The sequence below is a fragment of the Anolis sagrei genome, chromosome 1, assembly GCF_037176765.1.
Source record: "Anolis sagrei isolate rAnoSag1 chromosome 1, rAnoSag1.mat, whole genome shotgun sequence".
Lineage (NCBI taxonomy): Eukaryota > Metazoa > Chordata > Lepidosauria > Squamata > Dactyloidae > Anolis > Anolis sagrei.
In genome coordinates, this window is record NC_090021.1 from 197,331,581 (window position 1) to 197,346,132 (window position 14,552).

A 14,552-nucleotide genomic window follows, 5' to 3' on the forward strand; every position below is an offset into this window, starting at 1 on the left:
AGAAAGAAGTTCTCTTAGCTCAGACGTCTAAGGGACCTTCTTACTTGTTATACTTCAAGTAAGAAGGTGGCCTACTATTCATTCATGACCACCTTCTCTATAATTCCTTTAACACGTTCTTGTTAGAGTGCCATATTTGACATTTAAGATGCCAAAATTTGGACTGTAGCTACTTTTCCTTCCTATTTCTTTCACTCTTTAGGAAGGAGCCACACTGCTGCCTATTTCATCCTTCACATTTCAAGTTGGTCTTGCCAGAAAATGAGGCATCAATGTCTTAGTAGCTTCATGACTTAAAACTCGTTTACCAGGGGGGGAAATGTACTGATATGCACCCTCGGTTTTATATTATTCTTATTCAGGAATAGGAAAGAGAACAATAAAGATAAGGTTAAGGGAAGAAAGAAGAAGAACCAGAAATAAATCTCACACTGACTAAATTAATTGTGGTAGGAACTATCTAGTGCCACTGGCAACAGACCATTATTCTTATCTAAATTGAACAAGTAATGCAGTTGTATGATTTAAATAGCATTTATCTAAGTCTTTCCTTGGATGTAAAGATAAAGGATCTCTACATCCAATGAATTGTTGTCAGGAATGTCTACTATATGAGTTATTTGAAACATAAAACACAGTAGTTCTCAACCTCTGGGTCCCCAGATGTTTTGGCCTTCAACTCCCAGAAATCCTAACAGCTGGTAAACTGGCTGGGATTTTGGGGAGTTGTAGGCCAAAACACCCAAGGACCCACAGGTTGAGAACCACTGATATAACATGTTTTTAATCCATCTTTATGGAGTGCATTGGGAGCCTAATATTGTTATATTAGGAAATTTTCAAATGTGCGGCTGGTTGTGTCGGATGTTGTGCAAGACCTTGGAGAGCCACTTTCCCTCCTGTCTCTTAAAATAGTATTTTTAATAAACATTTTTAGAATTTTAAAAACTAAAAATGTTTCACACACTAGATAGCTATGGATTTCTCCAGTTTTGCCTTTACTCTCAGCATGGTTCCATGAGTCAGCTTCCTGCCTCAGAGAAAACCAAAGCATGCTTGACTAGCCACTTGCTTTCCTCTGCAGGTGGCTGGATGAGCCTGCTTTACTATTCCCTGAAAATGAAAACTTCGTGATTTGTGGCACCAAAAAAAGGCACCAACCCCTCAATAGAATGTTTCCTCATTTTATTCTCTTCCTCTCTAATCAATGAGAAGTTTCTTTCTTTCCAGGATGGGTTCTTGGGTACTTCTTCCCTTTGTATGTGAGGTTTCTCTATGTCACAGCACTGCCATGCCCACTTTCCCTCCTTGTCCTTCTCCTCACCACTGTTAAATTCCAGGTCTGTTTTGGTAATGATTTGCTCACAAATTTCAGAAGATGGTTTGGTTGATACCATCCTACAGATATTTGACAAGAGGTTTGCTCAATCTCACCAATGGGGAAGGCCAGTTAGTGGAGCCTTGGTGACTAGTGTACATCCCTGGCATAGCTTTCTGAAAACTGAGCATTGTTAACTTCCATATACCATTAAAATTAGCTCACTGTTTGGATTAGGAGAATCTAAGGCAGGGGTCCTAAAACTAAAGCCCGGGGGCTGGATACGGCCCTCACTCAGGGTCAACCTAAGTCTGAAATGACTTGAAAGGACACAGCAATAACAACAACAGCAACAACAATCCTATCTCATCACCCAAAAGCAGGCCCACGCTTCCCATTGAAATACTAATAAGTTTATATTTGTTAAAATTGTTCTTCATTTCAATTATTGCATTGTTTTAAAGTGTTTTTGCACTACAAATAAAATATGTGCAGCGTGCATATGAATTCATGTTTTTTTTTCAAATTATAATCCGGCCCTCCAGAGTTTGAGGGACTGTGACCTGGCCCTCTGTTTAAAAAGTTTGAGGACCCCTGATCTAAGGCATAGTGAGACAACTCCAATAGGTCTAGAGAGTAATTTTCTGTTCCCCACCTGGACTTGTTGTTTAACATATCCCTTTAAAAATGCCTCCCTCTCCCATTATTCCAAAAAGCTCCACAAACAAAATAGAAATTGCTTATTTTTGGTTAAGTAAGCCTAGGCATCTTGCTTTCGAGGGGAATTGCTCCCTGGTGTTTTAAGAAACATTATTTCTTTTACTTCAACCCTCGTTTCAAAGTTCCTCTGGTTTTCAGGTGGGCATCCCTGGCCTCCGATGAAGTGCCAAAACTGAAAGAGAACTCTGTTATCTGTCAGTGGTTTAAGGGATTTGGTAGTGCTGACAGTGGGCTTTCTAAAAGTGAACGAACCAAAATAAGCACGTTTCCCATCTATGATTGCACAACTGTAATGTCACAATAAGAGGTAAGATGAAGAACTCCAGCAGCTAAATTGTTCCTAGAAAGGCTTGGAGCAGGAGAACTGCTCTCAGGTGGCAAGAGGTTAAGAAGCAGAGCATGTGCATCAGTCATAAGATTTGGTTTGGATCCCAGTTTGATAATTTGTTCTGCTTGGCTAAATTCAGAGCTGCCTGATTCTGCTCAAGTCCAAAAGCACATCTTGGTTTGGTAGCTCCTTCTTAATGGCCAATGCTTATCAGTGGTGAAATGTGTCTATTCTGTTAACCTTTCCAGAACATTTTACTCAAAGTTTAATAAACTAGTTTATTACAATGGTAAAAAGAACATCCAGTAAGCTGTTCTATGGTGACATTTGATACCATAGGTGGAAATTAATCTTCTCCTTTTTATCCTAATGTTTTTAAGGTCCTTCAGTATTAATTTGGACAGCAAGTGGCCATGTGTCTGGACTCTAGGAACCTTTTCTAAATAGACCTTCTTTGGCTGTGCCATAATGGGAGGAAACTGCTGACAGGAGGAGTGTTTTTGTTTCAACCAGTGATCAGGATGGGATGTCTTGGGTTCATTTTATCTCTCGAGGAAAAGAAGATTTCATAGGCCACAACTATTTGAAGATCTGCCACTGCCCAGAAATAACGAGGTACAATGCATTTATAATCTGTGCTCTTCAGCTGTATTTCATGTTTGTGAAGCTTCATTCACTGCCTCATTTTTGCACCAACACAAACCATTTGGCCCTTGCTGGATTACTTGGTACCTCCCACAAGGATTGTAAAACATCGGGGCATCCCCTGGGTAGCGTCCTTGCAGATGGCCAATCCTCTCACACCAGAAGTGACTTGCAGTTTCTCAAGTCACTCCTGACACAAAAAAATCTTCTCAACTGCAGTACTTCAAAGGATTTGTATCTTGCATCCATTTAAACTTCACATTTGGTCTGATTTTCTCACATACTTTTGTTCTCTTAGGTTTCTTTCCAATTAATTGGCTCATCTTCCCTCTTTTCCTTCCTCTATATCAGTACAGATTTTGGCTATTTGTCTACTATGTCTTTCCTGAGCAGCAAAAGCATTTTCACCTTGGCGACATATGATTGGGCTGCCCCATTTGGGATCTGGCTTCTAGTGATAATTTCAGGGCTGTCCACACCAAAGCACTGTCACACTTTAGATGTGACTCAAAAGTAGATTTAGAGAGGGCAGCAAATATAACAAGAGGCATGTACACATGGGGAAATGTGTTTGATTGTACTGTGGTTGTTTTTATGATGCTAGCATCGTATGATGCTTTTGTTAGGCCATGCTGAGTCCCCCTTCGAGGGGAGAAGGTCGGGGTATAAATATAGGAAATAAATTAATAAATAAAATTATGAAGGACTTGAATATGCTCAGTTTGGTGAATAGAACTCAGAGGAGAAATGTTTTACTCTTTACATACCTCAAGGACTGCCATAGAGAAGAGGGTACAGATTTATTCTCTACTTCCCTAGAGGCCAGGACCAGGCCAAATACTGTGAAGTTACGGGAGGGTAGTTTTTGATTGCCCATTTAAAGGAACTTCTTAATAGTAAGATCAATTCGACAATGTAACTAAATCACTAGAATATGTTGTTGAAGGCTTTCATGTCTGGAATCACTGGGTTGCTGTGAGTTTTCTGGGCTGTATGGCCATGTTCCAGAAGCATTCTCTCCTGACGTTTCACCCACTTCTATGGCAGGCATCATCAGAGGTTGTGAGGTCTGTTGGAAACAAGGCAAATGGGTTTATATATCTGTGGAATGTCAAGGGTGGAGAAAGAACTCTTGTCTGTTTGAGGTAGCAACCCCATCACTAGAATAGTTGTGGGGGTCTCCTAGATGTCTTCAAAAACAATGGAACAATTATCTGTTGCGGATGCTTTAGCTCAAAAATTGATGACCCACAAGTCCCCCTTCAATTCTATGATTATATTTGATTGCAGGTATCTTGTAAAAGCATGTCATAGCTTCAGAGATGTGTCTTCATAGATATTTTTAGGGCACATCTAGAATTATTTAAATGGCCAGAAAGCCCTGTATTTTGTTTCTGTTCTTTCCGATTTTGTTTTGGTGATTTGTATACATTTTGTTTATCCTAGAATGTTTTCTGTTAGCTCCCAGTATGATAAAAGCCTTTTTATATCAACACCACCGGACAGTGTGCGAGCCCAGTATAAAATTAAAATAGAAGTGTAATCTGGAAGTCTGATGCTTTCAGAGATGTTAGTGGCTTTTCTGCTTCTGACTTGCTAGACCTTTAAAATAGGAGGTTGACCTTGAAAATTGTCCTGATAGCTTATTGTTAATGATGGATGCAATAAAATGTTTTCCTATCTCTCTCCCCTTTTTTTCAACAGGTCCTTCTTATGCCATAAGCAAAACATAACTTAAATGTGCAGGATGAAAAAATGGCGCAGGCATTGCTGGTACCACCAGGACCTGACAGCTTCCGCTATTTTACTAGAGAATCTCTTGCAGCTATTGAAAAACGCTGTGCAGAGGAGAAAGCAAAAAAGCCCAAGCAGGATCACTCGGATGCTGATGATGAAAATGGGCCAAAGCCAAATAGTGACCTGGAAGCGGGGAAAACACTTCCATTTATATATGGAGACATTCCTCCAGGAATGGTGTCAGAACCTTTGGAGGACCTTGACCCATACTATAGCAATAAAAAAGTGAGTTTTCAATCAGATTGGCTGGATTTTGGCTGTCTCTGTTAGCCTCTGCAAATGTCTATTCTTACATTAATCTCTGAGGCCTTTTCACGGTTGGTTGGTGTCAGCAAATTGGTCTCTCTTTATACTTGGAGATGGTTTGGAAATAATTGGAATTTCACAAAAGAAGTTTCACTGTTTGCAAGACTGTTTTGGGGTACACTCACAAGCATTTTGATGGTTGTTCATGCTTTGGCGGAAGGGCTAGGTACCTCTAAAAGGGTCAGATGCAAAGAGTTTCATAGTTTGCACTATTTCTCCTTTACCGAGTAAGTGGGAAGTAGTAGTGAGGAAGAAGAGCTGATTGCAGATTGATTCACTCACCTGTCACGCTTCTGCCGGGCAAGGATAGAAGCAATGATAAGTGAGGAGAAAGCAGACTCATGGGTGGGCTGAGAGCTAATGAATGTATGTTTTACCAAGAGAGCTCACAAACTTGAACCCAGCACTGTATTTATGGCTGACCATCCAGCTATCTTTGTGGTTTCTTATGGTGACATCTTTGATAGAGAGCCTGGCTGGTCAGTAAGCTGTTAGATGGTCTGCACTGCAAGCTGTTGTTTCCTATTGACTAGGGTGATCTCAGTTTGATTGCCATTCAGTGAGCCATGCAGATACATTACAGATGAATTGGAGGAAAGAAAAAAAACAAGTCAAGGGAAATATGTTTCCAGGGCAAGCATCCATTAGAATGGAGGGAAGAGGAGAAAGAAGGTTATGGGAAGGAAACATGAGGAAGGGGAAAAGGTGAAATAATAACAGATACTTTTATTTTAAGAAACAAATTAAATACTATGTTTGCATGCATCTAGCATTTCTACCTTTGTGTGCATTTAGCACAGCAACCTGATAGATTTATTTTGATGTACTCATTCAATACCAAAGTTATATGAAACTTGGATTTAGCCTTTGTTAATGAGACAACTGCTGCCCAGCAAAATAAACAGAAAGTCCTAGGAAGAGGCCAGCCAAGTAGCTAGAGCCTGAGGCTAGAATTCAGGAGATGGCCAGAATTGGTGCTACATCAGTAAGGAGACATCACCGAAAGAACTTTCGGGTGGTCCTGGAGTCCCTTTTCTTGTTAGTTCACTGGAAGTAACACTGGCATCAGGAAGACCTTGCACTCTACACAAGTTGGACTTTCTGCTCTCTAATGCATATTTTTCTTGGGGTTATTAATGCCATTTTGTGTGTGTACAAAATACAAATAAATCAATACATAATAATAATACTTTATTTCTAGACTGCTCTCTCTCCCCAGAGGGAAGACTCTGTAGGGTTCACATTATGGATTCTCTGCCACTTAGCCCCTTCCACTCTGCCCCTATATCCCAGGTTTTGATCCGAGATTATCTGCTTATCCTAGACTATCTGGCAGTGGAGACTCATATAATCCAATTTAAAGCAGATAATCTGGGATCAGTATCTAGGATATAGGACAGTGTAGAAGGGGCCTTCTTCTTGCAGCTGCTGCATATTGGAATATCTTCTTTGACCTGGAATAGGGATCCCACTGAATCAGCATCCTTTTACAATGATAGCCATTCTGAGTCAGGCTCTAGCAGCTGGTGAGACGTGACATTTGAACTGACAGTAATGAGAACTCATGGCCTTATAAAAATGTATCTTGGTTCACAAATATATAGTGGCATGTCACAAAATGGATTTACTTGTTCATTGAATGCTTCATCATGTTCCAAGTCATTGGTCCTTGTATCTTTACTCAGCCTATGTTAGGAGGATGAGATAGTTCATGACTTGAATCTGAGAATACTGACATTTCTGGTTGCCTTTAAATTCTTTAGGTGGGATACTTACATAACCTGAATCACATTGACATTTCTTCTAGTGCTTGTCATTATTATCATTGTGGTTGTTATATTAACTCACTTGGACCGTCTTTGAACGCACTTTCTAAAAATGATATACGAAGACTAAGCAGGAACTGAGATCTTCCAATAGTGTGTGGAATAACAAAATTACTAACAGGAAATTCATTTTTCATTCTCTGCTCCTTTTGTTTTCCAGACCTTCATAGTATTGAATAAAGGGAAGGCGATTTTCCGATTTAGTGCCACATCTGCCTTGTACATGTTAACTCCTTTCAACCCCCTCAGAAAAGTTGCTATTAAAATTTTGGTACATTCATATCCTTTTCTTTAAATATGAAAAATGAAATTTGAGACAACTTTCTTACAATGTTGAAACAAAGGGTCATAATTTTTACAAATGTATTTCCTTGCTGGTGGTTTAAAACACATTTAGAGCATTTGTGTCAGCACAGATATATCCACTGCCAGTTTGTCATTCTATCCTTTGATCTTTACATTAGAAATTTCACAGTGATATCAATAGTTTCCTATCTACGCTCTATAATGAAATTCTGAACTTTCTCTGGAATACATATTTTGTCTCCAACAGGCAAAACTATAATAATAACTGAACCTACTATTAGCCATTAAAGAGTGCATACATTTTTGAAGGATAATAAACACAGCGGACCCCTATTGTTGCAGCGGGTTAAACTGCTGAGCTGCTTAACTTGCTGACCGAAAGGTCAGTGGTTCGAATCCGAGGAGCGCCGTGAGCTCTCATTTTTAGTCCCAGCTTCAACCAACCAAGCAGTTTGAAAACATGCAAATGTGAATAGATCAATAGGTGCCGCTCTGGTGGGAAGGTAACGGCACTTCATGCAGTCATGCCGGCCACATGACTACAGATAACACCGGCTTTTTGGCTTAGAAATGGAAATGAGCACCCCACCCCCAGAGTCGGACATGACTAGACTAAATGTCAAGGAGAAACCTTTGCCTTTTAACTGTATGGATGTGTATATAACACAATCATGAACAATTTATGACCATGCAAACTTTCATCAGGATATGTGACAAGGCACATTTGTGTTCACTCTAAAGCTTTTTCTTCATGGATGCACAAAATTTATCCATGGATGAGAGTCATGTGTAAAGAAAAGGATTCACACACAGAGACCCACATATGCATATACAGTGTTCCCTCACTTATCGCTGACATTACATTCCAGGATTACCCACGAAAAGTGAAAATCCATGAAGTAGGGATGCTACATATGTATATTGCGTTCCGAGGGTGAGGCAGAAGTGAGGAGAGATTTAAAGGCACCGCACACCTTTTTTTTTTGCTAGCTATCTCTGCTTTGTAGTCTCTCTTGATTGGCTGCCTCGCACCTGAGGGGCCGGGTGAAACCCCCTTTCACACTCCATCATTGTCAGGAAGCGAAATTAGAATGCCACTCTGCACAATGGCAACCATTCATAAACTGGGAGGCAAAAATTCGCAAAACAGCAAGTCCGTAAAAAGCGAACCGCGAAGTAGTGAGGGAACACTGTATTTTTAACACAATAAATTAAGATGGTTATTCTTTTGGGATTTTCACCTTCAAGATAATATGTTCAACTTGTATAGATTAGCTGAAAGCGATTATTAAAATGACTGCTATAATTTGTTTTATAATTCAGTATCTGACTTAATAGCTAACATTCCTTGACTGGATTTTACATTATTCAGCATGCTTATTATGTGCACTATTTTGACCAACTGTGTATTTATGACAATGAGCAACCCTCCAGATTGGACAAAGAATGTAGAGTAAGTAATTTTTTTTTACATTTTTAAAAAGTTATAATTTAGTTTGGGCTATTGTGATTTCATCTGTGGATGTTGAGGAGCTTTTTAAAATGATGATATTTTCCATTTCTCTTTTTCTTCCAAAATTTTAATGAACATCATAAATGAGAGCATGATATTGTGTGATTGTTCGTTTGCTATCATTTTTTTTTTACTTTCATCTATGGAATGCAAGGCAACATACCTAGTTTTCATCATGAATCTCCTAGGTCTTGGCTAGATTAAAGGCCTAACTAGACAAGATCATTCTTATTTCATAGATGAGATAATTTGTGCCATTAGCAATAAATTAATTAGCAACCAATTTGTCAATTAATTGTTCAATGTCTGAATGGCAGTAAAGGTACCGCTCCATTCTGCTTTGATCAGACCTCATCCAGAATACTGTTAAGTCCAGTTTTGTGCACCACAATTCAAGAAAGATATTGACAAGTTGGAACGTGTCCAGAGGAGAATGACCAAAATGATCAAAGGTCTGGAAACCAAGCCCTGTGTGAGGGAGCTGGATATGTTTAAGCTTGGGAAAAAAAAGAAGACTGAGAGGGGACATTATAGCCATGTTTAAATATTTGAAAGGATGTCACGCTGAGGAGGGGCAAGCTTGTTTTTGCTACACTGGAGACTAGGACATGAAACAATGGATTCTATCTGCAAGAAAAGGAATCCCAATTGAATACTAGGAAGAACTTTCTGAGGATTAGAGATGTTCAACTGTGGAGAATGCTGTCTGGGAATGCAGTGGAGTCTCTTTCTCTGGAAGTTTTTTTAACTACTTTGAGTGCGATTTTCCTGCTTCTTGGCAGGTGGATGGCCCACGAGATCTCTTCCAAATCTTTGATTCCACTTCCATGCATGCTCATGCAGGGAAATCACAGTCTTCATTGAAGCATTCTCATACATCACCCTACATACATAACTTCAATCTCAATTTCCATTTGAACATTTGGGGAATGGAACACAAGGATGGCAAGGATGCTCAGACACAGAGACGTGCATCTCTCCACAATAAAGGCTGGAGTGGCAAATGAAATGACCATTTGTTGGGAGTGCTTTGTGTATTCCTGCCTGTCAGAATAGATAGACCTTGTGGTGTATTACAATTCCATGATTCTACATGGAGAAACCTTAACACTGCTGAAATTCCACTGACTCTTCTCTTCCCTTGAACCTATTTTTCAGATTGGCAGTCGAGAGGGAATTCTATTAGAGCAAAAAGTCACTTTATGTTACAAATAACACAGGGAGCATAATCCGGTCAGGAATGTGGAAGAAAACAAAAGGTTGCCCTCTTTCCTTTCCATGCTAGGGTCCCAAACTTTTTGCCCTCCATTTACTTTTAGCAATTAGCAACTGCTAATTGCAGAGATGGTCTAGTTTGGCTGCCAGAGTTATTCAGCTTCAACAGGGTTGCTATCCAATGCCCCTTTGTGCCAGGTCCTGAGGGAGTAAGAGGCTCAGGCTTTGAACCTATCAAATGGTGGAACAGAATGGTTTCATTACTGAAATCTTCCCCATTCTTGTGGCCAGGAGGATTATCTTTCAAGATTACATTTGCTGCTGATGTCATCGCAATTGATTGATTGATTTCGTCCTCTTGGTAACACGATGTACAGCTTGATGGCATTCACGTTGTTTCTCTCAAATGTTCCTGCTTAGGGTAGGCATTCACTTTTGTTTAATTCTCTGGCACATTTTTTTTTGAGGAGAAGAAAAGATTCTTGGTCTGTACAGAAATCCCATAAGTGCTGCCACTCCAGCCTTTCTTGTATGTATGGCTGTGTGTCCGAACATGCTTGCCATTCTTGTGTCTCATTCCCCAAATGTTTACAGAATCATAGAATCATTGAGTTGGAAGAGACCTCGTGGGCCATCCAGTCCAACCCCCTGTCAAGAAGCAGGAAAACTGCATTTGTTTACATAGAGATAAATACACACATTGCTTCATATGCTGCAAAACTACTGTTCCCCTCCCACATCAAGAATTGACCATGAGATTGAAGTTATGTATATATGATGTTACATGAGAATGTTCAAATGAAGACAGCGATTCCCTGCATGAGCATGCATGGAAGTAGTTATTTAACTGGGTGTTGTCATTTGTTTCATAATATAGTATCTGGCTTCATGGGCAACATTCCTTGCCTGCATTTTTCAGCCCCATCTACACTGCCATTGAACTGGATTATATGACATTGCAGTCTCATAGAAGCTAATTCAATCTACATTATATGTGTCTACACTGACCATATGATGCAGTTTAAACTGCAATATACGGCAGTGTAGATGGGCCTTGGATTATTCAGCATATTTCTTATGTGCACTGTTTTGAGCATCTGTGTATTTATGTCCATGTGTGGTGGTCCAGACTGGGTCAAGAGTAGCAAGTAGAACTACTACAAGAAGTAATAGTAGAAGCAGAGCAGCAAGCACTCTCAATATAGGCCAGCCCTATATTTAAGGAGTTGGAGAGGTTCTCACAGCACCATCTGAAGTGTATTTCAGAGATGAAAAAAAAGCTACCTATTGTTAGAAACACCAAGATCGATATGTCTAAACATGTCTGTTTGTCTATTTATCTGTCTTTTAGCAAGTAAGATTATTTTTTAACTAAGTCTTAAGTACTAGACATAGCAGAAGGCACCTAAATGCAATAGCTATTGGTATGATCAGTGGCTGGAGATGAAAAAGATAGAATCTTATCCCTTCCATAAAAGGATTGTGGTGTCTACCAAATATGGGCAGAGAATATGATTAAAAATAATTCTCTTTTCACTAAGAACAAGTGTGAAAGTGGTGCAAACAATATACAAGTTGTGCATTCTATTACTTATGAGAATGAATAACTTGTACATTCTGTTCTGCATCAGATGGATTAGACAACCCGTGCATAAGATAATAAATAAACAGTAGGAAAAAGGTTAGCAAAAGTCAAGGAGTAATGGAGGTGTACTTTAGCTGAGGTTCTTATGACAAGTGGAAGCTTGTTTGTTTTTTTCACTCAAATACGAGAAGTAATGAGTCATAGGTAAGAAGGAAGAACTTGGTGCAGAATAGGAAAGCAGCTTGAGAAGTAGACAAGAAGAACCTGGGTGATAGAAAAGTGAGTGTAATAGTTTGGGACAGAATGAAGATGGTAGGAAAAATGTATAACAAGCAAAATTACAAATTAGATTGTCCCTGAACTGGATACCAGTCACTGGACAGTGCCTTCTTACGGCACTTTTGCCCATTGACCAACCGATCTGAGTGAACTGTACTGAAACAAGAACATTTTTATACAGGGCAAACTGTGGTTCTTTCAAGTCTGTTACAAACTCTGGTCTTCTGGATGTTTAGGACTTCAGCTCCCAAAAACCTCAGTTGCCTTGACTGATGAAGAGGGCTTCTGGGAGTTGAAGAGCAGAGGTGGGAAGCACTGCCACAAGCCTACTGGTACTGCCTTGGATGGGAATTGTGCTGCTTTGGCTACCTAGAGATCAAATACCCAGTTTATTATGTGGATATACAGTTAAGATGGATTCTGGCTGTTTCCTGTTGCTTTGGAGATTAGGACACTAGGTAATAGATACAAACTGCAGAAAAAAGAGATTCTAATACGAGGATTTGTTGGATGCTAAGAGCTATTTGAAGATGAAATATGCAGCCTTGGAATGTGGTGGAGTTTCCTTCTTTGGAGGTTTTTTAACAGGGTATGGTGTCTCTATGCTGAAGGTGCTTTGGTTGTGTGTTCCTGAATGGCAGGACAGGGTTGGACTGGATTGGTCTTGGGGGTCTCCTCCAACTCTATGACTCTACATATCTACTTTGCTGTCAGCATAGTTGTGGAGAGGATGATTTGACATCATCCTTATTTTATGTTAGCCCCTGTATGATAAAGTGCCTTGTACTGCAGAACTTTGAATGCTGCCCTGATGATTTCATTGGCCAATAAATAGCTGACATATCTCTTCCATATGAGGCCAGTGAGGCATCTTAGCTGCTCCATTAGATCATAAATAGGAAATGTCAGATCTTTTTGAACATTGAAAATGTGATCTGATTAGGTTTTTATTTATGTATGTTTTTGTTAGCTTTGCTCAGGGAAAGCAGATACATTTGAAACTTGTGCTTTTATCAGCCATGTCTTACAGAAGATAACATGAAAAAAGATAAGGTTTTGAATGTAGACAAAGCTGTCGATGAAAATATTGGGTAATTTTATAACAATCAAATATGTTTGATGGATAGGCGTTAGCCTATAAAGCTCTAAATGGTTTGGGCCCAGCTTACTTAGCTGACTGCATCTCCTCCTATGAATCCACATGAGCCCTGAGGTCCTCAGGAGAGGTTCTGCTCTCGGTCCTGGCACTGTCTCAATCAAATTGGGAGAAAAGCAGGATAGAAATAAAATAAATAAATAAATAAATAAATATCATCATCATCATCATGTGTGAACAGGAATACAGTACATGTATTTGTGTAATCTGTGATTTCCCTGAGAAACAGATTTGTTTAATGTTTTTATTTGTATGATTTTAGGTACACGTTCACTGGAATTTATACCTTTGAATCCCTTATAAAAATTCTTGCAAGGGGCTTTTGTTTAGAAGGTTTCACTTTTCTACGGGACCCATGGAACTGGCTCGACTTCAGTGTCATTTTGATGGCGTAAGTGATTTGACAATTTTAAAACCTTTTCTAAGGAATGAGTGTTAACTAGCGTTAGATTAAAGAAAGTTGTTCAATTTGATTATATATTAACATGCAGACAAATGTGCCATATACTCCTTTGTTTACCGTTTAAGAATGCTCATTCCATGTCCCGCATTCTTTATGTGCGCTAGAATGGATATCATCACTTAATTTCATGCTGTTTTAATTTACTGTAGCTCAGCTTTTCAGAACTAAAATGGGATGTTTCACATCAGTGAAATATACGTAACTGTAGATGGTGATAGGTAAATTTAAATCTGTTTTTTTGTTTATAAGACTATGAAAGATGGAAAAGCCCAGAGTGGGTTTTTTGTGTGAAAGATCCCAAGTAATTAGCAATAAGCTCTGCCTCAATTCTGAATAACTGTGATTTAATTCTACAGGTATGTAACAGAATTTGTAAACCTAGGCAATGTTTCAGCTCTTCGAACTTTCAGAGTGTTGAGAGCTTTGAAAACTATTTCTGTAATCCCAGGTAAGAAGTGGAGTGGCTTGACGAATGCCAGGCCCCTTGTACCTCCAACTGTTTCTTGTGTGCTGTCATTGTGTTTGTGTGTGGACTCCCCTATTACAGATATGTGACAGAGTTTGTGGACCTGGGCAATGTCTCAGCGTTGAGAACATTCAGAGTTCTCCGGGCATTGAAAACAATATCAGTCATTCCAGGTGAGAGCGAGGTTAAACACAGAGGCTGAATTCTTAGTTCCAATTAAGTAGAGCACTTTTTTTTCTAACGTTAAGTCTCATTAATCACAGCTCATGTTACTAAAAGGAAGGAATCAGAAGATCCCTTGCCTTTTTGAAAGTAACATTTATTTTGATTTGCAAAATCGGCCTTTGCGTTTAACAAGTAATTGCATGAGACATCTACAGAATGCACAGCCTATACATTTTTTGTTTGTTTGGGGGGTTGCTTTTTGTCACCACTGCTGCATTTAAAGAGGACAATTTACCCCCATCTCCCATATCAAAAAGTCTTAATGCTGTAGCTTTAGTAGTGCAATATTTTTTTAACATTTACTGCTCCAGATTGCAGGCCTATATACATTTATTATACAATAAACTCCACAGAAAGTAGTACTATTACTTGTGTGGTAAATATGCATGGGACGGTTGTGCCCA

The 14,552-nt window shown here is 39.3% G+C and overlaps 1 protein-coding gene across 1 annotated transcript in view; it reads left to right on the forward strand.

Annotated features, from left to right (window-relative positions):
- The window catches only part of LOC132776472 (sodium channel protein type 3 subunit alpha), a 90,561-nt gene that overhangs the window by 11,824 nt on the left and 64,185 nt on the right, over positions 1-14,552 (forward strand). The window contains 7 exon segments of the mRNA XM_067471946.1: positions 2,747-2,981; positions 4,716-5,033; positions 7,101-7,218; positions 8,609-8,699; positions 13,257-13,385; positions 13,814-13,926; positions 13,929-14,096. Of these exon segments, the coding sequence (XP_067328047.1) occupies positions 4,767-5,033; positions 7,101-7,218; positions 8,609-8,699; positions 13,257-13,385; positions 13,814-13,926; positions 13,929-14,096 (886 nt within the window). The 5' untranslated portion in view covers positions 2,747-2,981; positions 4,716-4,766.